General features: G+C 45.4%; 2 protein-coding genes across 15 annotated transcripts in view; one reads left to right on the forward strand and one right to left on the reverse strand.

The window, feature by feature from the left end:
• The window catches only part of CAGE1 (cancer antigen 1), a 39,744-nt gene extending 38,623 nt beyond the window's left edge, over positions 1–1,121 (reverse strand). For 5 of the 12 annotated variants that reach the window (XR_002309151.2, XR_002309147.2, XR_002309150.2 and 2 more), the window contains exon 1: positions 940–1,119. Coding sequence is in view for 5 of the 12 variants with exons in the window: in XM_020869634.2 (XP_020725293.2) it covers positions 940–952 (13 nt within the window). In the remaining 7 variants the exon portion in view is untranslated. Of the gene's footprint in view, positions 1–939 lie in introns of all 12 variants that reach the window. The other 7 variants (XR_002309145.2, XR_002309146.2, XM_020869636.2 and 4 more) reach the window with 2 other exon arrangements.
• A 173-nt stretch (positions 1,122–1,294) lies between these two features.
• Positions 1,295–24,243, forward strand: RIOK1 (RIO kinase 1). Of its 3 annotated transcripts, none has more exons than XM_070457005.1 (17): positions 1,295–1,376; positions 4,321–4,525; positions 5,305–5,395; positions 6,236–6,305; positions 7,667–7,709; positions 9,453–9,545; positions 10,725–10,837; positions 10,945–11,025; positions 12,166–12,252; positions 12,648–12,785; positions 13,178–13,281; positions 13,495–13,601; positions 13,853–13,918; positions 15,087–15,206; positions 16,009–16,062; positions 17,274–17,426; positions 18,473–24,243. In XM_070457005.1, exons 2-17 carry the CDS (start codon positions 4,400–4,402, stop codon positions 18,581–18,583), a joined length of 1,557 nt encoding a protein of 518 aa, XP_070313106.1. In that variant the 5' UTR covers positions 1,295–1,376; positions 4,321–4,399; the 3' UTR covers positions 18,584–24,243. The 3 variants fall into 3 exon arrangements, with proteins under 3 accessions (XP_070313106.1, XP_070313107.1, XP_020725299.1); XM_020869640.2 differs by lacking the exon at positions 1,295–1,376 and adding an exon at positions 1,525–1,687; XM_070457006.1 differs by lacking the exons at positions 1,295–1,376; positions 17,274–17,426 and adding an exon at positions 1,511–1,687.
• The last annotated feature ends 1,262 nt before the right edge of the window (positions 24,244–25,505 follow it).

The following is a 25,505-nucleotide window of genomic DNA, read 5'->3' on the forward strand; positions in this document are numbered from 1 at the left end:
TGTCCAATCACATTACACTGAATCCAATTCTTCTGTTTGACTTTCAGCCCTTACGCAGCCTGGACCCACATTACCCACCCAGTCCTCTGCTCGAGTCAGATCAGGCTTACTTTCCTGCAAACAGATCATGAGCCTTACGACTTCAATAGTCTGTTCTGGCAGGTGCTTCTCTTCCTAAAACTTTCCTATTTACCATTCATCTAGTTTTAAAATTCCTACAATGTCTAAATGTCTATCTCAAAATTCAGCACATTATTTGTTTGCTATTTTAGTCTTCACCATTGTTTCAAGGGTGTTAGTGTGGGAACTCACATATTATACAGACCTCAAGAGGAGTCCTGGAAAAGGAAATGGCAACCCACTCCAGTATTCTTGCCTGGAGAATCCCATGGATGGAGGAGCCTGGTGGGCTACAGTCCACGGGGTCGCAAAGAGTCGGATATGACTGAGCGACTTAACTTTCACTTCCCTATACTGTCTTCCAAATACATAGATGCCGTTTGGGCCTTGGTGGAGGAGGACTAAAGCATCCTTTTGTTCTCCAAGAATAAAAAACTACTAGGCCCTTATTTCTTCAAAATTCTGTCTGTGAACCCAGAACTTCCAATTAGAACTTTTACAACTCTGTTCCTATGGCATGATGTGCCAATTCACCTTTTTCTTTTTTTTTTTTACTTAGGCTTACTTTTTTCCTCTTTCATTCTGTCCTCACATAACTTCTCCCACACATAAGAAAAAAACTTATTCAAGTGATTGGATAGATATTCCAGAGATACTTCTAATTTGTTTTAGGACAGGAATGAAAAGAGTGTCACTGGGGTTACTGGCAAATATCCTCAAGTTTAATTTTCAGTCAAAGTTTAACTTCTGAAAAGCACTCATCTTACTTCCACCTCACAATATCGTAACAAACTTTTTAGGTCGCAAAAGTATGCTCACTTCCAGGGTCCATAGAGGCTCGGATCTGAAATAAGGATTTCGGGCTTCCTCCCTGCGTACTGGGCTCTACCGTGGGGAGAACGCTTTCAACCTTTTTCTTCAACGCCGGGCTGCCGGTGCGGACACGCTGGAACGCCCCTGTGTGACGTCCACCCAGCCGCGGCCGCCGAGTTCCGGCCCCCGGACCATCCGACGTCCCCTCAGACGTGCCCGCGGGCCCGGCGAGGGGCGCCTTCAGGTCTCCATTCACACAGTTAGGGGCTTACACAGCGTGAGCCCCCACGGCCAGCAGCACCGGCCGAGCTTACACACGTGCCTCCACGGGAGGAGACAAAACGGCAAGCCGACGCGGAGAGCTCCGGGAAGGAAGGCCAGCCCAGGACCCGCGGGGACCGACCACAGCAAGATCGCCACACACCCGACAGCTTCCGCGGAAGGTCAATATCCAGGGCTCAGCCCCCGCGCAGGCGGAACTTCCTGCGGGAACACAGCTTCCGTTCGGGGGCGGGACTTCCCGTCGGGGGGTGGGGGTGGGGACGTAGGTCCGGGCGTTCGGCGTGTGATGCCCGCACGTGGAGCGCGCGTAGGGCGCGGCGGCCACTGAACCGTTCTGAGGCGGGCGTCCGCGCAGTGGCCGTTGGGCCGGTTGGCGGAACCGTCCCTGTGCTGCTCCCGCAATGGACTATCGGCGGTTGCTGATGAGTCGGGTGGTCCCCGGGCAGTTTGACGACGCGGACTCCTCGGACAGGTGGGCAGCCGCGCCTGCGCCGCCGCCACCGCGGTCCCCTGGGGGCGTTGACGCTTGTTTGTGGTTGAGAGGGAGACCGGTCTTATGTATCTCTCCTTGGGCCTCTTTTCACAGCCTTTTGGGGCTTTTCCATCTCAGCTGGGTTTTTTGATCCAGGTGAGGGCAGTTAGTCCGCGGCTCCCGGGTTGTCAGCATCCCTGAGGGGTTAGAGTTGGGGAGAGAAACAGGGAAGCAGGTGTTTGAGCTTTTAACTACCATTTAGCGTTCCAGAAATGTTTGAGCACCTACTGTGTGCCTGTTCTGTCCTCGGCGCTGAAGACGGTGATGAACAAGACAAACTAAGCCCCTTCTACTTGGGAAGGAGGCGGAGACAGATAAGTACATGGAATTTTTTTTTTTTAAAGCATGACATATACTATGCAAACAGTTAAAATCAGTTGATAGAACTAAGTAGTGACTTAACAGTCAGGGAACGTTAAGTCCAGATCGGAAGGACAAGAAGGAGCCAACCTGTGGAAGCAGAGAGGGGAGAGGGGACAGCAGGTGTGGTCCCTCCTGGCTGTGGAAGGAAGATCTAGAGGTCATTGTGCCCAGAGCACAGTGGAGGTAAATGAAGAGATCGGCTGGTGCAGAAGTGAGGAGCCAGAGCCTAAGAGAGTGACAAGGAATGGTAAGGATTTGAGATATTCTTGGTGCTGTAGAAAGCCACACTTTCAGCAGGGCAGGGACATCACCTGGCGTGTGATTGAAAGGAATCATTCTGCTATGGAGGAGATGGTTTTGGAGGCCAGGAGTGGACATGTTTAAAAGGACTAAGGGAATTCAGTTCATAGATCATGGGCGCTAGACGGGGATGTTCTGGAAGTAGGAGGACAGATTTCTAACCATAAAATAGATGTGAAGTGGGAGTCAAAAGGAATTGGGGATAACTCCTACTTTGAAAGCAAAATGAAACGTAGTGTTCATTTTGGAATTCTGAGGAAAGGGTTTTTATTTTGTATCGTGCAGACGATATTGCTTTATTTTTCAGTAAATACAGGTCGATCGCTTTCTGTGTGACAGGTCTCATGTCAGTCGATCTTGATACGTTGGTAAATGCTCCCCCGGGTGACAGAGCTTGCATTCTAGCAAGGGCAAAGTATTGAATAACTGGACAAATTATTTGTATGAGATTTGGGTAAGTAGTAGAAAGGAGAAGAACCGCGCAGCCTTCCCTGAGCAAAGTTAATTACTGAAAGGGTAGGTAGGATTTAGCCAGAGGAATGAGGAAGGCATTGCAGGTCAGTGTTTTCTGGTGAGCGTGCAGCAGTCTGTAGGGACTAAGTCACGTGGGAGGAAGAAACAGCCCGTGTGCCTGGTGAGTAGTACCGGTCCGGAGTGTGCACTGGACATTGTGAAGATGTAAACCAGTGGTTTTGCTGACTCCAGGAGCTTAGGAGACGTTGTCACAGCTGGGCGTGGTTTGCGCTTACCGAATCTGAAAAGTTCGGGCCAGAAATACTGCTGCACAGGACCACCGCCCACAGCAAGGGATTGCCCAGCTGAGGTGGGAAAGCCGTGGTGCAAGTGACAGTATAGCTTACATGCCGCTTGAGGTGGTTGGCAGTTTGCAGGATCAATTTATGGATTATGGTTATGAAATTCTAGTGAACAGCAGGGGGTTGATGATGACTTGTTCTCTTCTCAGCCATGTCCGTGGAGGTTTGGAGCCCTCTAAGCCGTGGCTAATTAACGAGTTGGGACTGGTCATCTGAGTTTACCTGAACTCCTCAGTGTGCTGAAATGCATGTCATTGTGTGTCTTACGTGGTTTCTGACTTGCTGTCCGTCTGATGGCTCACACCTGGCAGCACTCACCGCCTCTTGGGATCTGACCTGCAGACATGTGTTTGGTGTGCACAGCGGTCTGTTAAAATTGGACGCACCAATTAAGTGGGAGGTTTTCCATCAAAGTGCAGAGTTCTGGCTTCTCTTGAAAAACTGAGAAGATTCAGTGACGCTGGTCTGAATTTTCACGTGGCAAAAACAGACCCTGTTAGTTGTGATCCCTTCCTCTGGGCCGGTTCTCTGGATTTGACAATCCCCGCTTCTCCCATTTAGTTATACCCGGCCCTCTTCTCTCATTTGTGCTGCTGCTCGTCACCATCCTTCCTTTCAGGAGCAAGGCTGATTTGAAGTTCTCTGTGGAACACAAGTCTTGCTAAAGCTTTTTTCATTGTAGAGTGATACTTGAGTTCAAGGTAAGGCTTGAAATAAAGCTTTAGACTTGTTCCCACATTTTGTCAGAAAGCCGCCCCTGTCTGCTCTCAGAGCAGCTTTGTGAGTGGTTTTCCTGGAGTTCAGGTCTGCTGTGCTGGCCAGAGCTGGTTCATTCAGCTGAGAAAATAACAAAGGCAGGAGCGGATTTAACAACCTGATGAATACTACTACTTTATTCGGACCTGGACAGTCACCCATCGGCTGAAATAGAACTCAGAAACAGGACAACTTGGTATTAAGTTTGAATTTATTGGGAGATACATGTTATAATTGAACCTTTTTGATGTATCTGTATAGATTTGTCTACTCTCTCTTAAATACATATGTAAGTCCAATTAAGAATGTGTAAACAGGCTAAAATGTTGGAATTTCTAGTGAAAACATTGACTTGAAGACCGTCAAAGAGGAAGATGATGTTGTATTTGAAGACCTTCAGAGTAACGCCGATGAGAAGATGGGTGAAAGTGAGCCGGAAGAGGAGGAAGACGGAGATTATGATGAAGACGATGACTGGGTCTGGGGCGATGGAGTCGGAAAGCTCACCCGGTGTTACGCTTCAGGTGGAGGGAGTAACCCTCAGGTATTTTGTACACAATCCTGTAGGTCTCTGTGTTGTTTGCTTATGTCTTCTTTAGTAGTTGTTGTTTTCTGTTGTGGTGAAAGTCACATGATATAAAGCATACTGTGTTTTCATCATAGTTAACTGTACAGTTCAGTGTTCAGTGGCCCTGCATACGTTCACATTGTGCAGCTCTCAACAGGATCCATCTCCCAAATTTTTCACTTTGCTAAACTGAACCTCTGTCCCCATTAGACACTGTCTCTTGTCAGTTCATAATTGAAAACAAAGCACCTCTACATACTTAATCTGCTTTTCTTTATTTACTCGTTAAGCTGCACTTTTCTCTGTTTTGTTACTGTTTGCAGTAAACTGCATATTTGTGTCTTTTCCCAGGCAATTTTTTTAAGGCTCTTATTCTTATGGTGATTTAAATAACTTTTTAAATTTACTGATTATGGAATGAATCCACATCATTATCAGAAATGTGGAAATGATGAAGAATGAAAGTCCGTGTAGGCTAGGACTTCAGGGCAACATAGCTTGGTGAAAATCTTTCGGTAAATTCCAGAGCCACAAAAAGTCCTTTTAAAAAAGAAGACGTCTCTGAATGTCTAGCATATTTCAAGTGACTTTTTAAAAACCTCTTGGGCAAATGTGATTGATCCTTCCCTTCCTTTAGGGTACTTCCCTAAGTATTGATGCTTTAATAGTTGACTATGAACCAAGGGAAGATGTGATGAATTTTAGGCTTGTATGTATATCTAGAGCTTTCATCTCTGGAACTCGTTTTTTTCCAGGCCAATAGACAGACTCCCAGTTTCAATGCAGCCAAAATGTCTACTCCAGCAGACAAAGTCTTACGGAAATTTGAGAATAAAATTAATCTAGGTGAGTTTTTAAGATACAGTTCCTCTCACTAGGCAATGAGAAAACTCTTCAAAGACAACAAAAAGTGTTATAAAATTTTATTAGATCAATCAGTGGATATATTCAGTGTTACAGGGTAAATAATAAAGCTTAGAGGAAATTAAAATTTAGTAATTAAAAACATGACTTAAAGAAAAGACTCTAGCTTACACTTTTTTAGTCCTGTGTTCTCTCCTGTTAAGGAAATACAAAGTTACAGATACTTATTCAAGTTATCATTGGTTTTGTATTAGATTTTTAGTAGGGTTATCTTGTAGTAGAATGGTGAAAATACCTGACTATTGAATATAATCACATTTTGTTTGACTTTTGGTGTGGAATTAAATCATTTCATGAGCCATCGAATGCAGGGAGTCACAGTGTGAATTTGAAGCCTCTTGGGAAACACGGGGTCATCTTTCTCTTGTAGACGAAGACTGTTAGGAGCCTGGTATGACAGCCCTCACATCTGATCATCCCTAGCACTGACCTGTAATTGGAAGTGAAACTGACATTTTTAGAATTATAATATTTATAATAGTTGTACAAAATATTAAATGTCTGAAAGAGCAGATAGAATATTTTTGAGGGATTTCTGAATCTAGATTTCTCTGGCTGAGAAATGACACCTGTCATGATGAAAGTGATCATCTTTGTTAGTAAGTAAGTGCTTGCCCTTAAAAACACAAAACACACTTTTCGTTACTAACATGCATTACTATGTGTAGTAAAATATTTAGAAAGTAGAGAAGGGAAAGGGGGAAAGTATCCTATTCAGAAACTTTGTCTTATGTTGCTTATGTTGTGGATTTTTTTTTTTAGATAAGCTAAATGTTACTGATTCTGTAATAAACAAAGTCACCGAAAAGTCTCGACAAAAGGAAGCAGATATGTAAGTAATATATCAAGTATATACAATAAAGTAAATAAAATGTGACTGATACAAACTAATTGTGGACAGATTAGTAGCGTCTCCTTCATAATTCTTTTGCAGAGGATGTTCCTTTTTATACCTAAACCAATTCTTAAGTTTAAGTGAGGATATCCTATGACTTTGTAAGTTGAAAATATTAGATGAGTTTTCTTAAGAAATCTGTGCTAAAACTATAATTGTGTAAAATTCATGAAAGTGCTCTCAGGGTAACAGTGCTTGTAGATTTCAATTTAAAGTGTTAGAGTATAAAAAATGTCCCCTTTTTAGAGCTTATTAAAGATTGCTCCCTTCCATGAAATATTTTTTTAAAATGGAAAGTGAAAGTGAAAGTTAATCGCTCAGTCATGTCTGACTCTTTGCAATGCCATGGACTGGACATGCCCAGCTCCTCTATCCATGGGATTCTCCAGGCAAGAAGACTGGAGTGGGTTGCCATTTCCTCCTCCAGGGGATCTTCCCAACCCAGGGATCAAACCCGGGTCTCTTGCATTGCAGGCAGATTCTTTACCACCTGAGCCACTGGGGGAGCCTTAAAAATGTAAGAGCAGGTTTAAAACTAAATAGTTTAACTGAAAACAGTTTCCATTTCCATTTCTGTTCTCAAAACCAAATGTTTAAGATTTGGCTCACTTCCTATTGCTAATAATTCTAAAGCATTAACAATATGTTACAGAAAACGACACTAAGATCTTAAAAATAGCAGTGTTAGAACTGAACTTAAAACCCAGTTTTCTTCTGGTTTATTATTACATGTAAGGGATACCAGCTTTTTGAGAAACAGCACATTTTATTTCACTAAACTGCCTGTTTGGATCTTTTATTAGTTTAGGTTAGTCTGTGAATTGAGTCACCTAGCATGTGAGCCAAAGTAATCAGAGTCTGTGTTTTCATGCAGTAGCTGTCTTGAAGTGATAAAAGCTTGTTTCTTTGTAGAAAAGGACTCTGAAGAGAAAGCCTTATAAATTACTTTAATTCTGTACTAAAAAAATCGTTAACGGTCTAAGAAATAGTACTTACAGACTTGTTCTCTTTTTCCTGCGTAGTTTGTTTTACCTCACTGCTCTTATTTAATCCTTCTGAAATGTGGACGGATGTTTTTTTTTCTTACTGCAGATACTCTCCCTTTGCCCTAGGGAACTGAATGGCTTGTTAAAGGCAGTGAAGTTTCACATGATGGTGAAACTACAACGAGGTTATGAAATGTGTTATTAAAGAACTGCCTGCTTAGGAATATCATGGAATCATGTACATTTAGAATCTTTCGGTTTTGGCTTCTCTGAATTTTGAATGTCACCTTTAATTTTTTGGTTTTGTCTTAGGTATCGCATCAAAGATAAGGCAGACAGAGCAACTGTAGAACAGGTATGGTGTAAATGAATGTGTTGCATGCTCTTTAAAGTAGTAATTCTGTCTTTGAATTGTAATTTGCTTTCATACTCCTTGCTTCGTGCTAATGTCACCTAGAATTGCTTCTGTATAAAATTGCTCCTCCTTATAGTTTTGAGTTTAGAGATCTACATTTTGCTATTTCTAACAGCACTTTAAATAGATAAATTAGAATCATGCCCTGCTTCTGTGGCCCATGAAGCCACCCAGCAATGCTTTCATCTTCTTGGGGGAAGCAGAACTGCCTGTAGTCCAGGAATCTTTTCTTTTGTCTTAAACAAGGTCTGCGGGAATTTTGTGAGCCTTCCCAGGAGGTGAGTCAGGTATCTGCCACAAAGTGTGTGTGTGTGTGTGTGTGTGTGTGTGTGTGTGTGTAGGTGTGTAGAAAAAAGAGACACAGATAATGCCTTCAGATATTCATTTAGAATCCCTTACTTGGTTTAGAAGTTAGACTTGTTTTATTCTTTATGCAGGAATGAGGGGGGAGACCCGACTTCACCCACCACGTATCGAGGGTTGTGATTGGGTATTGGAATTGGCCCAGGTTTCGGAAGGGAAGAGAGTGGTGAAACAAGTCAGACCATCACTTCTGCCCCCTGCCAGCCTCCCCACCCGTCCCATACACGTAGCACAGACCCAGTTTGGAACAGTGGTATTCCGGAGCATTCCAAGTGTCGGGTTGAAGCACTGTTGATGTACAGTGCCATGTTAGTTTGGGTGTACAGCAGTGACTCAGTCAGACATGAATCTTCAGATTCTCTTCTGAGTTACTGAACAGGCACAACAGCCTTTAAATTCATTGCCTTCTATTTGTTAAAGCGAATCTGAGGTTGCTTTTTACTTGAGACTGACTGCTCTAACCTTGAAGGAGATAACACCTTTCCCAGATTTACCCACCTCTAGAAGGGGTTGGCCAGCTCTTTACAGAGCTAAATGATGAACACTTCTGGCATTGTGGGTCACAGTTCTCTTTTTTATTTGACTGCACCATGCTGCTTGAGGGATCTTAGTGCCCTGACCAGAGATTGAACCCAGGCCCTCTGTAGTGGAGAGTCCTAACTGCTGGACTTCCAGAGAATTCCCAATTTTTAAAGTATTTCAATATGTAGAAACCATTTTCGGCTTGCAGGCTGTAGAGGAAGCAGGCTGGCCGATCTGACTCGGGAACTGCAGAGTGCTGGTGGTTGCCGTGGAGCTTCGTGTCCAGGGCCGCGGCCAGGCTGGCTGCTCGTGTGCCGGGATTGCACAGGCACACCAGGCTTTGAAGCCTGTGTGAGAAGCAGGATGTTAAACCTCTCTCTGATAACTTCTTACTTTGCCCACTTATTGAAATGATAGTGGTTTAGATGTACCGGGTTAAATAAAATAGAGATTAATTTCACCTGTTTTTATGATGGCTGAAAAATACAAAGTTACCTCTGGGTTGATTGTATTTCTTGTAGCTCTCATGGGTCCGGAGTCAGTTTCTGCTTCCCTTGGACCCATTGGCCTTTGATTTCCCCGACTGGGTGAACTTCCTGGTCTCTTGCCTCTCAGGTTCATTTGGGTCTCATCTTGCATTTTATTCACTGCAGTGAGTGGCTAGAACCCTGCCATAGTCACTCTGTCAGCCCAGCAGGATCGCACAGTGCACTAGGTTCCAGTTTCTTGTCTCATGCTTCCGTGAGAAATATTGGTACACTCTGCCTGAACGTTCTACTTTTTTGCATTTCTTTTTAGGTGTTGGACCCCAGAACACGAATGATCCTGTTCAAGATGCTGACAAGGGGAGTCATAGCAGAGATCAACGGCTGCATCAGCACCGGAAAAGAAGTGAGCCAGTCTTCGGATGTCTGAATGTTTCCGTGTTCGTTTTCTTATTTCAGATACCAAAGTGAAACTAAAGTCAAAGTGGCAGTCGCTCAGTTGTATCCTAGTCTTTGAAACCCCATGGATGTAGCTCACCAGGCTCCTCCGTCCATGGGATTCTCCAGGCAACAATACTGGAGTGGGTTGCCATTCCCTCCTCCAGGGATCTTCCCGAGCCAGGAATCAAACCCTGGTCTCCTGCATTACGGGCAGATTCTTTGCCATGTGAGCCACCAGGGAAGCCCCCCCGAAGTGAAACTAAGGCACTTAGTAAGTAAACTGTGCCAAATGAGGATGGTTCAATCAGTGCCGTTTCTTAAACATGGCTGTGTCACTGTCCTGGCCGGGAGGAGTTGTGTGCAGAGCGTGCCTCCCCAGCGCCGTTAGCCCATCCAGGTGTGCCCAGCACTGGTCCAGATGGTCGGACAGTTATGGGGGCAGGGGTGGGGGTCTGGTCTCTTGAGTCAGCACATGTCTTTCTCAGTGTTTCCTTTATGTATGGGAGAAAGACAGGCATGTTGCTTTTCAATTAGCAACTTACTCCATGGGAAGCAGTTCTCAGTGAAACTCACTTTACAAATCACGAGATATAAGAATGTCTTCAGATATTTTCCACATACTTGAAATATAAAAATGTTTCAAAGTACTCACATGTGTATATGTATATATGTAGGTATTTAATTTGAAGACCTGTTTTTTAAATTACTTTTTATTGAAGTATAGTTGATTTGCCATGTTGTGTTAGTATCAGGTATACATCTGAGTTATTCAGATCTTGTGAGCCCTTGTTGGTTGTCCATTTTATACATAGCAGTGTGTATCTGTTAACCCCAGCCTCCTCATTAGTCCCTCCCCTAACCTTTCCTCTTTGGTAACCATAAGTTTGTTTTCTTTGTCTATCTAACATAATTTAAATTGTTGTTTACTATATATGTAAGTAGGAGGTATAGTTACTATACCTTTTAGTATTATGTTGTATATTTTAATTCACATATTCAAAAGAGGATGGCATTCCTTATGCATATTATTCCAGTTTATTGGACTTCTACTTTTGAGGATAGAATCAAATAGATTTCAAGAGCAAAATATTATTTATATTTATTTAATACAGACTTAATTTCTTTTGTTTTTGACTTAAAATAGGCTAATGTATATCATGCTCGCACAGCAAATGGAGAGAGCAGAGCAATCAAAATTTACAAGACTTCGATTCTGGTGTTCAAAGACCGGGATAAGTATGTCAGTGGGGAATTCAGGTAAGCTCAGATTTTTTTTTTCCCCAAGTGGCTTAATTTCCATATCCTAAAAAGTAAAAACTAAAATAATGGAATGATTGAAATAACAAGTATTTTTCTCATTCAAGATTTCGCCATGGCTACTGTAAAGGCAACCCCAGAAAAATGGTGAAGACGTGGGCAGAGAAGGAAATGAGGAACCTAATCAGGTGACTGTCTGGGGTGTGTGTGTCTGTGTCTGTGTGTGCTGTGTCTGCCTGTCAGCCCCAGCACTTGGCTCCCAGCAGATCTCCTGTGATTCTGTCAAGGCCAGGGACTCTGAGGGCACTTCCAGTCCCTGAGACGTGCAGAGGTAAACAGAGGAGATGTTGCTGGGCAAGTAGAAACCACCTTCTCTCCCTGTCATACAAACCCGCTGCGGAAGAATTTTGCCACGGCTGGGTCACATGAAAAGCCTTGGGAGCCTCGTGAGAAGGTTTTGAGTTTACCGTGAGGGTGATAAAGAGCCTGCAGGATTTGAAGCAGGGAAGCGACACAATCAGGTTGGGAGAGTGATGTGTCGTTTTGTGCAGGTGTTGGAGTTTTAGACCGTTTTGTTAGGCCCTGAACTCTCTTTCGTAGTTTCCTCTTCTTCGGTCCAACTCTGAACACATTTATATATTCTTTGCCTTGGCACCTTTGTATCAAGTAAAGGCATCTTCAAGCTTCCTCATTTGAAGTTTTAAATATGCTTTAAATAATGAAGGTTTTCTTTCTGTCTTTCAAATGTCTTTTAACATTTTATATGCTATATCTAGGTGTCATACACTGGGTATTTTCATATTATTAAGTAAAGTCAGGGAGATAGTGAAGGACAAGGAAGCCTGGCATGTTGCAGTCCATGATGTCTCAAAGAGTCAGGACTTAGCAACTGAACAACAACCAAGTCTACTTGCTTGAAAGTCCTTTTGAAATGTTATGCTCAATTAGCCATGAGTCCACTATTTTTATTAATAGTTGTTCACACTGATCAACTCGAAGAATCGCAAACATACCTTCTGTGTTCTGTCAGTTCTCAGGGGCCTGTGTCTTCCTAGTTTTAACACATCTGGCTTTGAGCTGGGTGTTAGAGGCTGTGGGACCTAGTTCAGTCACCATTCTCTGTGACGTGTAACGGTGCCACTTAAAGTCCCAGGCGTCAGAGTTTATGAAATGAAGTAATAAATCGAGAGGCTTGGATGCTGTTTGCTCAAAGCCCTGGCCGTCTTGTAAGCTGCAAGCAAGTGCACTGTCAGGTGTTTCAGAGTAGATGCTTTAGATCGTTTGTTTCAGCCTCTCATTTGTCCTTTTCACCTGCTTTCATACCACAGGCTAAACACAGCAGAGATTCCATGCCCAGAACCCATCCTGCTGCGAAGTCATGTTCTCGTCATGGGTTTCATCGGCAAAGACGACATGTGAGTGCACAGGAGGGCTAGTAATTACACGCCCAGCATTGTATTTTTAAGTGCTTTGAATCTTCCAATATATGAATATTTCCCGTTTAAATAGTTCCTTTTGCCTTGGGATATTTTTTAACAAGCCTTTCCCACTCTGTTAGTACATGGGTTTTTTATTTGTTTAACCTTTTTAAGTCTCAAAATGCTTCAGAGCAACAGAGCTCACCTTGTTTTTGAGGAATGTCTTATCTGGCAGAGCACCTGTTTGTGGACAGCTTTTTAGAACTGTATCTCTGGAGTGAACTAAACTGGTCAGTGTGAGCCATAGAAGAAAAGAATGTGTGTCAGTGTAGCAGAAAGCAAGAAAAACTTGAGTCTGTTTATCTGAGTTGTTCACTTTATTTTTGTTCAAGGCCAGCGCCGCTCTTGAAAAACGTCCAGTTATCAGAGTCCAAGGCTCGGGAGTTGTACATGCAAGTGATCGAGTACATGAGGAGAATGTACCAGGACGCCAGGCTGGTGCATGCGGACCTCAGTGAATTCAACATGCTGTGAGTGGGTAGCCCATGAGAGCCTCCACAAGTCCCCTCGGATCCTTTAGGCACATGAACTAAATCCCAATCCCAGAAGTCTTCTGAATTCTCAGTTTTCAAGTTGTCTTCCACAGGGTCACAGGGTAGGACGTGTTTGGTGGCCTCAGTCACAGGATTGACTGATCACTGGTAGAGTTAAAAGGACTTTGGATATTTTCTCAGTATCCATCTCGTGTTAGTCACAGTGGCTCTTTTCCTTATCCACTTCGTTCACTTTGTTAGTGTCTTCTGTTGCTCTTAAAATAGCAAGTTAGATACAGGCAAGCAGCAGTGTCCCCTAGGCCCCGTGCCCGGCCCCTGCGGCAGTATGGTGGCAGCCTGGCTCAGCCCCTGGACCCTGGCCCACGCAGGTACCACGGCGGAGGTGTGTACATCATCGACGTTTCTCAGTCCGTGGAGCACGACCACCCGCACGCCTTGGAATTCTTAAGAAAGGACTGCGCCAATGTCAATGGTGAGTGGGAACCACTCTTCTCCCTGACTTGTTTGCACCTGTGGCTCTGTACCCTGCTAAACTGTCGATAGAGAACCGTGGCACTGAACCGTTTGACTCAGTGATGCTGACACCCTTGGCTCAGCGATGGTGAATTTTATCTGTTTGTCTGTGAAGAGGTTGGAATAGCAACCTTTTCCCTCGCAGAGCTCTCACAAGCATCTTCTCTGGCAGATTTCTTTCTGAAGCATGGCGTTGCCGTGATGACTGTGCGGGAGCTCTTTGAATTTGTCACGGATCCGTCAGTTACACCGGAAAACATGGATGCGTATCTCTCAAAGGTGAGGCGGGGCCGAGACAGGGAGGAACAGGAAATAGCGGTAGTGGTGGCATTTCTGTGTCACTTCTGAGGACTTGGGGTTTAGCATCATTTTGTTCATCATGACAGCTTCCGGAGACCTTTTCCTTCTGATTTCACAAGTGAGGGATCAAACTGTAGTAAAAAGCCAGTGGTAAAGCCAGGTTTCTGGGTAATGGATATATGTTCTGTGGGTTGAATATGAAGGAAGGTGATTTTTGTTTTCTTTCCAAGGCCATGGAAATAGCATCTCAAAGGACCAAGGAGGAAAGGTCCAGCCAAGATCATGTGGATGAGGAGGTAAGATTGGTCATCTGTTAGAGCCTTGGAAACACTTGTTCCCAGGGTCTTTTTTTTAAAATATATTGCTGGGACATGATCTTGATTTTATTGGATATGCAGTATTTTAAATGATGATAATGTTTTCTTGAGATAACATGTTACATGATTAAATTGACCCAAATTGTGTAGCTTTCATCCCATTATGTCCTTCCATTCTTGCTTGTTTGCCCCTAGTCCTGCATGGAGAACATTTTTACAGAGTCGACTGGAGGATGTGATTCAAGAAGGAAAAGCTGATTTTAGTTTGCTAATGTGAATTTTTTTTTTTACTTTGTATTGGGGCATGGTCAATTAACAAACAACGCTGTGATAGTTTCAGGTGCACGGCGAAGGGACTCAGCCACGCACACACATGTATCCGTGCTCCCCCAGACTCTCCTCCCATGCAGGCTGCCACACTGTGCCGTACAGTAGGTCCTGGTTGATGACCCCGTTTTAAATACAGCAGTGTGTGCGTGTCCATCCCAAACTCCCTTGTTATCCCTTCCCCCCATCATTGCCCCCAGCGACCATAAGTGTGTTCTCAGACTATATGTCTGCAAGTCTGTTTCTGTTGTTAATGTGAATTTTTAAGCGATCTAAGTGTTGATTCCAGTAACATTGTAGATTTTATATATTTACGTTTGGTAAAAAGGAAGATTTTTTTAAGATGTTGGGAGTCAGTATGTTTTTTGTGAAAGTGATCAATAGGAGGCTTTTTAAAAAAAAATAATTCTCAGAGCTCTTGGTGTGATGGGTGAGTATAGGCACCCCATACTTCCCAGCTGTAGCACAGGGTAGATGCTGTTCCCCCGGAAGACCTCGTCCTCTGTCACTCGTAGCGAGGCAGTGCTTGCTCACAGCGGCTCCTTTCTGTCCCACTCAGAAATGTCACGTTCTGGAATACAGAGGAGGGGTGTTATTCCAAGGGAAACTGTGTATCATTCCGTGTTTCATTGTTAGTCACAAACTCCTGTGCCCAGCACACAGCACGGGCCGCGCCAAGTGTGCGGACAGCCTGGCTGAGACTCTGCGCCCAGCGTGACGACAGTGACGACCTGCTCCGTGACTGAGGGCGGGAGCAGGCTTGGTGCACGTGAGGAGCCGTGACTCAGTCTCCACGTCACTTTTCTTCTGCCTCTGTTAGGTGTTCAAGCGAGCTTACATTCCTAGAACCTTGAATGAAGTGAAAAACTATGAGAGGGACATGGATATAATGATGAAATTGAAGGAAGAGGACATGGCCATGAACGCCCAGCAGGACAATGTGAGTAGCTTGGTTTGTCCTCAGCGAGTTCACCAGGGAAGCCGCGGTCTTGAGTGTTGCCTTTGAACTAGTGAGACGGCTCATTCCTTACGCATGGCACGCCCTCTGTGTCTGTTGCTTGTGGAGGATATCAATCCACTGGCCTTTATGAAGGGAAATGAATGAGTCAAACAGGCTGTAATCGCAGGAAAGGAAGATGTGTATAGAAGTCCAGGCTATAAACGATTATTGTGCTAGATCTAGATCCATTGACACACGTCTCAAAGTTTGGGAAATTTTTTTCTGCTAATGGGCCAGATAGTAAATATTTAAGGCTTCGCGGGCCAAGAAACAAAATTGAGGCATTGTATGGGTCATTATATGAGAGAAAAAATTTCCCCCAATTTTTGACGACATTAAAGATGCTAATAATATTGACTACATACACCTTTTCATGATAATGAGAAAGGAATGGAGTGATTTGGGGGAGTAGGAAACATCGCACTTAGCTGAGACTCAGAGTTAGGACCGCCTGTCGCCGATCAGTTAGAGCTGTGTGCCCGCAAGAGCCCCCTGCCACCACCGGTGAGCAGAGGCCCGGCGGGGCGTGCAGACCTGCCGTGGTTGTGTGGCTGTGGAGGAGAGCCACACCCACGCTAGACTCTCTGTCCCCTGAGACACAGTTTGGACACCTTTTTATACTCACACAAGGTGTCATCTAGCCGGCAGCAGTACCCTTTCTTAATATTGCAGCGTATTTCAGTGTTCAGTTTTATGCTCATTCTTTTTTTTTTTTTTTTTTTTTTGTCTCTTTGGTTTTAAGATTCTATACCAAACTGTCACGGGACTGAAGAAAGATCTGTCGGGCGTTCAGAAGGTATGAAGAACGTGTGTTCATTTACATGAAAACTCAAAAGGGTATAAAATTGTGTGTCAAGTAGTATTAGCGTTGAAGTAACAATGGTGCGCTGTTACTGGTATAGATGCTTTCACAGTCTGTGGCCATTGTGTCCATTCCCTTTAACCATGAGCTTGAGCTGTGGGCACCTGAGGTTTGTTGTTTACTCTGCCCCTGAATCGGTCTGTTGTTGCTGAGGCGTCGATCCTTTGTGTATCCTGTCTTCGCTGGTGAAGCTGTTAACAGTACCCACATGCTTCTAGACATTTCTACAGCCAGCTTGAAACAGCCATGGGGGCTGGTCTCGCCCTGGCGCGAAGCTGCTGAAGGCTGGCTCTCGAGTCCTGCCGTCGCACGGCGCAGACTCCGGTAGTGCTTTTTCTTACAGCAGGTTCATTGTGCCTTAACATTTTCAGACAGCAGAGATTATTTCTAGTTCAAGCGGTAGTAAAGGTGGCTCTTACTTCTTTTGATGTTTTTAGTGGATGTTTTAACATGAAGGTTTGTGGTTTACATTTTGAAAATTGACTCTCTCGTGGAAAGAATCGGACTAGGAGAATTCTTGGATTCTGTGTTTCTGGTTTTTTTGTGGCAGGTGTGACGAGGATAGTTGTGCTTTGAATTCCAGAGCAGGAGGATTCTGTTACCACTGGCCAGGAAGCCTGTTTGTACCATCACCGTGTGAAGATCTGGTTTTTTTTTTTTTCTTATGAAAAGAAGGCCTCGTGCTTTAAAAAATGCTTCCTGCTACTTTAAAAACTGCTAACCTTCAGGAAAAAAAGTGAACATGTTTCTTGTTTAAAGATTGTCTTCCCTCTTGGATTAACAAATGTTCCACTTGAAATTTAATCTGCAGGCCAACAGCTGTGAAGTTATCCAGATAGGTTCACTTTTTTCTCCTATCTGTGTTCCAAATCCCGGCTCAGCCCGCCAGTTGTGCTGCAGGGGGTGGAACAGTCCTGTTGTTGATCTGGGTGGCTCCCCCTGTTGGGAGCGTCCTTGAGCCATCCTGGAATGGCTGCTTCAGGCTTCCTGCCAAGCGTGGATCCTGTTGTTTTGATGTTTCAGTACGGGATGTCATTTTTCAAAGTCTGTCTGTGAGGCTGAAATCTGAATTCTGTCATTAACACATTGAATGCCAGTAGGTAGCTGGCTTGTTGAGAATAACATGGTCCTGTGATGTTTTCAAGGTCCCTGCACTCCTGGAAAGCCAGGTTCAGGAAGAGACTGGTTCTGATTCAGAAGATGCAGGGAGCGTGGAGTGCTCTGACACAGACTCTGAGGAGCAGGGGGATCACGCCGGCTCCAGGAAGCCCCCTGCCGACCTTGAAGTTAACAGAAAGGTTAGCTGAGAGTGCACGTTCCCGCGTTTGTCAACATATCCACTCGGTCCCTTGAGACTGTGTACTCAGATGTCTGGATCAGAGTAGCTGAAGTTTCAGTTTTTAGTTCCTGAAGTGTGAACTTCACTTTGGTGGTAACATCATCTGGAGATTGGGCTTCTTCTAGGAGCCCTTGGGCACTGCCCAGGGAGAGGACACACTAGTTTCAATGCATTAGAAGTGGTTGTGATGCACTTGTACAAATGATGCTGGAGTGGGCCCCATGGTAAAATACCAAAGAACCATTCCAGGGGCATTTTTACAGCCCAGCTCCCCATTTTCAGAATCTCAGATATTTCTTACTCTCTTGTCTGTAGACATAAGAGACACAACTGATGCAATGATCCATGACGGCTGTTACTCTTTATTTTTTTTTTTTATTCCTCATTCTTAGTCTGATCCTTTAAACCCTGGAGAGTGTGGGTTCCAGGACTTCCAAGAGACATCCCCAGCTCTCTAGGACACGTTGTTTCTTTGTCTCCTGGAAATATGTATTTTGTCTTTCATTCCAACATTTATTTCTGTTAGAATATGAACCATATAAGGAAAAGTAGTGGCATACATTTAATAATGTCCCCATGGGCATCTGTGTTGACTGTCTTGAAATGTCTGAAGAAATTGTAAAGACAGTTTTCACCCCCAGTTCCACCACCAAGCCATAATCATTTCCAGTTTTTTTTCTGTGACACTCACCTTTTATCTTTTTACATATATTAAAAATTTAGTTGTAATAATAATGTGACTACTCAGAATGAATGAAATTTGCAGATTTTTTGCTTCTGATTTTTTCCAAACCTTTTTTTTTTTTTTTAAAAAAAAAACCACTAATTGATTTGTCAGTGTTGGGTCTTAATAGCGACACACATCCCATGGGCTGTCTCGCTGGGGTGTGCGTGGGACCTTCATTCCCAACCAGGAGGGGGACCCATGCCCCTGAGCCTTGCATGGCAGATATTTAGCCACTGGACCGCCAGGAAATCCTCATACTTTTTATTTTTGTTTTACAGGAAAGAAAAAAGATGGTCAAGGAAGCCCAGAGAGAGAAAAGAAAAAACAAAATTCCTAAACACGTGAAAAAAAGAAAGGAGAAGGCAGCCAAGATAAAAAGGGGCAAATAGAACCAGAACTGTTATCATGTATAGTAATTTTCCATCAGTTAGGTTTTGCGCCTGTGCACTGTACTGAGCTGCCTCTGGAGGATGGGTTATTGATTTTAACCAAATGGTTTTTACTGCAGTGTCCCTGGGGACCGCCTTTCATGTTTTCATGTAATTATGTAAACAGCTCTGAGCTCTGTTGTCTAGGTCCATTCCCTAGCTCTGTGTGGTATTGATAGAGGATTTATTTAAGCCACTGTTTTAATGAACTTTATACAGTTTTATTTTTGTATATTTTTATCTTCTACAATGTTGCTTTTAAAGCATTGTAATTATTTAAACATATTGAGCATTCCCGCCTTTTGTGTAAGTGTAAAGGCACTTTGAACGAACTTGGGCAAGTTGTTTTTGCTTTGTTTGTACCAAAGACCCACCTGGAATCACTGGACTATAAGGCCATTGTTTCTACGGAAGGGAGATTCACCGATACAGAGAATTCAGTTGGCTGCTGATATGATCGTTTATCGCAGCTTCGTTCTATGTGTACTGGTAATTATTTAGTGTACTTACTTTTCATCTTTACTGTTTTTTTCTGAGCTAGTTCATAAGCTATTTCACATTCAAATATGTGGCCTATTCATTCATTCATTCATCAACATTAGGATATTTTAGGTCTGGGAGACACAGCAGTAAATCAAAGGCAAGTTCCATGGATAATCCTAGTTTTCCCTAAATTGAAGCTTGCACTGGCTTGGATCCATGGGTTACTGAGGGAGGAGCAGGGTCAGCTGCGTAAAACAGTCAAAAGCTACTTCCTTCAAGTAGTTTGCATTTTAATAGGAAGACAAGACATCAAGCTAAGGAAAACAGTGTATCAGCTTAGTAAATTCCTTGGAAGAAATAGCACTGCCTGGGGCAGTGAAGGTGTGCGTGTTTAGAAGAGGCCATATTTGGGCAAATACTTGAAGTCTGTGAGTCGTGTGCCTATCAGGAGAGAATAATGGTCCAGGTAAAGCAGACAGCAAGTGCAAAGGCCCTGAAGCAGAAGTGTGCCTGAAATGTTCCAGACCCCAGAAGCTAGAGCATCGTAACCACATGGAGGGGCGGGGTTGGGTCAAGGAGATGGAATGTAACGGCTTAGATTGGGTGGTGGTAGGCGCCTGGAAGGTTTTGAGCAGAGGAATGATGTGATCTGAATTGTTTTTAAAGAATTGCAATCACTCTGACTTCATGGAGAATTGACCAGGAGGCAAGGGCTAAGGACCGGCTGGGTATTTATTATGACCCGTGAGAGAGATGATGGTGGCTTGGCATAGGATGGTAGCAGTGGACGTGGAGAGAAGCCTTTGGATTCTAAGTATAGGAGCTACAGGGTGTGTCATGAAAAATGCTGATTTTTCTTCATAATAACCTCCTTTCCCGACTTGAAAAAAGTTCAAATATGAAATATAATTTCAGCGAAACACTGTTGTGTCCCCTCTGAAATACTATACAGTGAACACAACAGAGGACAAAACAGACAGGTGGCTGAGCAGTCCAGTGCCCTTTCGGGGGCGTCACCTTCAGGATGCTCTGGCTCTGGCCTGGGCCGGGGCCTCCTCCCCGGCCAGGTGAGCTTCATCCAGGTGGTCAGGCTCCTCAGTGCCATTTCTGCTGAATTCGAGTGCAGCCGCTGAGTTTGGAATCAGTTTCTCTGGGCAGAGCCAGCGTCGGTCGGCTGGCCAGTCCTCATCACAGGCTGCCAAGAGGAAGTGGGTTGTGATGCGCCTGGACGGGGGCCTGCAGGGGGATTCTGGCTCAAGGCGCCTTCTTTCTGACAATGTGTTGACGTGGCCCTTGCCCCGTCTGGATTCTGGGCTGTAGCTGTGGCTGAGTGGGAACCACCGTAGCCCTCTTGCCAGGCGGGTCTGATGCCACTTCCCTTGTTGGACTCTTGCCAGGAGATCTGGAAGAAGGAGCCCCGTCTCGGGTAAACGCCCAGAGCCCCTTTCTGGCTCGCGTTGCGATAGAATTTGCGCACCTGTTGTGTTTGGTGTCCCTGAATTACTGGTGGTGCAGTGACTTTTCCATTTGCAGGGTGAGCTTTTGGGGTCTCTTGGCCCAAAGGCCGGGACATCATTTTGTCCACTTTGGACATACCCGTTTTCTGTCCTATTTTGTCGATTTTCTAATCCCTTAACAAATGCAGGTGTTTCTTCTCTCAAAGTTGACTGTGAGGGATCTGGGTGGTTTCATGGAAGCGCGGAGTCACCACGATCTCCTCTGCACTGCAACCCGAGTCCTTATTTTTCCTTTGATGAAGCAATTCAGGGACAGGCCCTCTCCCCCGCCCGGGAGCACAGTGTTTGAGCCTGGGCTCGGGGTGAAGAGGTGGGCGCCGCGGCGGCCGGCTGCCTGGGGCTGATCAAACGCGAGTCCGCCTTTGGGGCTGACATCAAGTTTTCTTCAACTTTTGCTTCTCCTTGATGATGGTGGACTCAAGGTTGGAGAGTTTTGTAGTTTGGTACCAAGACTGGTTGGAGAATATCTGTTCTTTTAGTTAGTTTCTGTTGAATTCAGTGCAAGCAGCTTGCTGTTTCTTGGTACCGAGGGCCCATCCTATTTTGTGGCTATGATTTCTTTAACCTCTCAGCTCAGAAAGTGAAGAGCTGAGAAAGTTCTTCTAGAAGCTGGTAAAAAAAACTCAGTCGAAGGGCATCTTGAGTGTCATGGGCTCTGAAGGTTGATATTTCTAAAAGTCTAGCAGCTACAGCAGATCCTCACTGTATAATTTCCTGTGAAGATTTCCTGTGATTGCGTCAGATAAGGTTTTCAACCCCTGGTGGTCATAAAACAAGAGTGCTCCATGTTCTGTCTCTTGAATCGGACTAGGTTGTTACAGTCCCTGCATTTTGGTTGGAGTTTTTAACTTTCATATCCTTCAGCTTTGTGTTCCGTTGGACGTAAGGGCATTTATCAGCTTTCTGGGGGAGGTTATAATGTTGGGTCTGAAATGATTTAAGCTGGTTTCCAAAGGAAAAGATAGCTCTCCCGCACCCGTGTTCTCCGGAGATCTTAGTCGCAGCTGAAGCGCTGTGGAAACCTCTGGGCTTGAATTTGAAGAGTGAAGACTTGTGGACTTTGTGACTGTGGTTTCCAGCTTTCCTTCACTTTCTATATCACTCTACTTCGTGCTGTGACAGCTGGGAGCCTCGGCCGCCAGGAGGGGGCCCTCGTGCCGCCTGGAGGAGCCACACTAGTCTTTCTCCTTTTTTTCCAGAATAGCAAGGGTGTCATCTGGGTGAGCACAGCTGTCTCCAGCTCTCTGAGCGCTTTCTGCCTTCCTTATTACCTCATAGTAGTTTCAAGGCCGGACAGCCACAGCATCTCGGGGTAAAATTTGACCCTTTACACATCTGCCACATCGCTCTCTTGGGGTCGTGAACCTGTCGGTGACAGGGTGGCAGGGCCCTGGGCCCGGGTACCTCAGCTGGAGGGGGGCGGGCAGGGGCGAGCGGTTAAAGCTGTCCGGGCGCAGGTGCCCCTGTGGCTCGTGTCTGCGGTACAGCGGGGCTGTGAGTGGCTGCCTCGGGGAGCGGAGGGTATCGAAGGCTAGATGCTCACGGGACCGAGGCCGGCGTTTTGGAAGGGCCGTCCTGGATTAGGACAGGCCTGGTTCTAGACAGTCCATGAGAGCCTGAGTCTCCAGCGGGCTGGGATGCGGGCGGGCCACCCATGGGGGGTGTGGTGTCTGATGATGTCTGCCCTCCGGATGTCAGCGTTTAAATGGGGCAAGGAAAGGGGGTCCCCCAGAGGAGCGGTTGAGGACACGAGGCACTCTGCTGGCGTCAGATGCCGTGCTTGTCCCCCACGGCCCCGGGGGAGCGTCTCAGGGTGATGAAGGGGGGAGCCTGACCCCGTGAAGCAGGCAGATAGCACCAGTGCATGGAGCTCAGCACAGTGCCTGCTTCATGGGGTTCCTGTGGAGGACACTGAGGGGAGCTCGGGGGAGCTTGGCCGGGGCTGGATCAGGCCAGTGAAAGTGAACTCAGCCACTGACTTCCTCGGTGTTCCCGCAGTGGTGTGAAAAGAGGTTCACGGAATCCCCTAGACAGTACCTTGCCTCTCCCCAGAAAGGTTGAACCTCAACCTGCGAAGCCTCTTGCTGTGGGGCAGGTTACAGGAAACAGGAGCAGGATCCATGATCCTGGGAGGATGTGGTCAGTGGAATTCAGCAAAAGGGCAGCGGGGAGGGAAAGAGTCAGACGTCTAATAAACAGGAAAAGCTGTCGGGCTGTGTCCCAGTGCTGTGGGTTTCAGCTGGACCCTGGTTAGATGGAACCAGCTTTAAAAAGATGGGCTCTTTGGGGTTCCTTTTCAGACAAACAGGGAAAAGTAAGTGTGGAGATGTCAGGTGATAGTAAGGGATTGTTCCTTTACCAGATGTCGTAATGGTATTCATGCCTGACATGGTTCCCTCAGAGCCTGGACTGAAGTCTCACTGGGTGAAATGAATAGGATGCCTGTGACTCAAAATTCTCCATCCTTCCTGAGTCCCCAAAGGACAGCGGTGGATGAAGAAGAATAGCAGGTCAGCAGTTGCTGAGACAGAGTACTAATGGGTGTGTTGGGATTCATTACACTCTTTTCTCTCTCACAATTTCTGTAAGAAAGCTGGGGTTTTTTTTTAATCGAAGTTTCTATTAAGTACTTAAAACAGGGCCTGCCACATACTTGTAATGCCACATACTTGTACTGTGTTACACAAGCGTCTGTATTTTTGTTTGTTCTTTTTAAGTAACCTTTTTTTTTGGCCCAGTCTTTAATCATCTGGGCCAAAGAGGAAGGCCTCAGGAGGACTGTTAGTGCCTTCCGGTACCCTGACATGCCTTTTGGTTTCGAGATTCCGGTTCCCCTGGTGGAGGCAGTTCCAGAACGTGTGTGTGTTGAGCTTCCCTGAGTTTTGGCTCTGCCAAGCCTGACCGTCCCCTTCGCAGTGACCTGTCCTGACCACTCCCTGGCGTGCGGTCTGCCCCCTCAGCTGAGGCTCCTACAGTCCTGGTGACCTTTGCTCTGCGTTGCTTTTCTAAAGCTGCTCTAACAGGCTGCCTGGCAGGCTGTGCCCGCGTTACCGCACTTCGCAGATACCGAGTTCTTTGACCGGTTGAAGGTCTGGGGCAGCCCCATGTTGAGCGCGTCTGACTGCCGTTTCCCAGCACCCTGTCTCACTCATGCCCCTGTGTCACGAGGTAATTCTTGCCGTCTTTCAAACCCTCTGCCAGCAAAAAGGTTACACCTCGACAACTCGGGTGATGGTTAGCATTTGTTAGCAATAAAGGATTTTTGAATGAACTTTTTCAGGTATAATGTCTGCACACAGACTGCACTCAAGTGTGACCATCACTTTTATATGCACTGGGAAACCAAAAACTCCATGTAACTTGTTCTACCGCGATAGTCGCTTCATGTCGTGGTCTAGAGCCAAGCACACAGTGTCCGCGTTCTGCCTGTACGTACGTGTCTGAATTTTCTTAACACGTCATGTGTCTTTCCCTCACCTCCCAACCTCTTACTAGAATAAGCTCCATGGGACAAGGGCTTTTACCTTTGTTCGCTTTTGTGTCCCTGCACCTAGAATTGTGTCTAGAACATTGTAAATGCTCAATAAATACTTCAGTGAATGATATACTATGTTTCTTAAAGATGGGGCTGTGACATCAATTGCATCCCTCCCCCACTCCCCCCAGCCATGATGACTAGGAGTTGATGTGGGTTGACTCATGCCCTCCAGCCCTCTGTCCAGTGACCGGGTCTCACCCGCTTTAAGGTGACCAGCCTGAGCAACGTCGGGGGTATGGCCACCCCTGCAGCCTTCTGCTCCCCAGAACCTTGGCATCAGCACAGCTCTCCACCAGGGGAACGGGTGCATCTTAACCTGGACTGTTGCTTTGACTTTGCCCACATGAGACCGTTTGACAACAGTGTTAGCCAGAGTGCTTGGGCAACCATGATTATTATTATGCATTTCTGATGCATTATTCAGAAATCCAATTCACCGTAATATGGGAGAATGGAAGACCTGGTAGAAGCCAAGGCTCATATGTACATGTGTTGCATCTCTTCCCAAGTATAGACTGGAAGTTTGAAGACGTACTGATTACCAGAGGTGGGTCTGGTGGTGTCCTGTGAGAATCACTCCAGATACAGATGTATTTTTGTGGGGGGGGGGGGGCGGGTGTTAGCGCCACTTCCTGCTCCCCCGTCTTGACCTCCTCCTCAAGGAAAGGTCCTAAGCTTGAACACGACCTCCGCTTGTTTGAGAAGCTGATGACGTCCCACAGTAACACGCAGGGCGTACCCTAGCCCCAGGGGTGGGCATGAATGTCAGGAAGCGCTTGGTCTCGCCCAGCCTGGTTTCTTTCACTAAATGATGCCAACATCAGCAGTGACGTTGGGAGCCTGCCCCCTGCTGCCCAGCATGTGAGCGTGGTCCGGGCTTGCTGGGGTGGGGAGGGGATGCTGGAATGGATAACCCACTTTGCTTCATGGGAGCATTTCTCATCACACAAAATGGTCATCAAATTTCTTTACAATTCTGTTATTTTAAAAACCATAGCATGTGGATGACTCTTTAACGAAGGGAGGTGTGAAAAATGTATATTTAGGAAAAAAAGGGGGTCTCAGGAAGGCTTGAGGAAGAAGGTATGAAGCACAAAGAAAGTAACGTGTGCAGGCAAATAATTAACAGCCATCGATTGTTAAAATAACTCTTCCAGGCATCCTGGATGTTGCTAAGCCAAATGCTATCGTTTTATCAGGACGCCCAAACGCCTCTCGGATTTCATGCTCAAAGACATCTCATGTTTTTTCCATGGATACAGCACATTTTATACCATCTACTTGATTTCTGGCTTTATATAAAATTGATAAAGCAACTGACAAAGAAAAAAAAGTGCAGCAGATC

The sequence above is a fragment of the Odocoileus virginianus genome, chromosome 27, assembly GCF_023699985.2.
Source record: "Odocoileus virginianus isolate 20LAN1187 ecotype Illinois chromosome 27, Ovbor_1.2, whole genome shotgun sequence".
NCBI classification, from domain to species: Eukaryota; Metazoa; Chordata; class Mammalia; order Artiodactyla; family Cervidae; genus Odocoileus; species Odocoileus virginianus.

Bases quoted from the DNA above. Each gene is read 5' to 3' on its own strand.
- RIOK1 (XM_020869640.2), top strand. From the start codon at position 1,617: ATGGACTATCGGCGGTTGCTGATGAGTCGGGTGGTCCCCGGGCAGTTT. The intron at 10,838-10,944 runs GTAAGCTCAGAT...TTCTCATTCAAG, and splicing joins TATGTCAGTGGGGAATTCAG to ATTTCGCCATGGCTACTGTA. The intron at 13,282-13,494 runs GTGAGTGGGAAC...CTTCTCTGGCAG, and splicing joins GGACTGCGCCAATGTCAATG to ATTTCTTTCTGAAGCATGGC.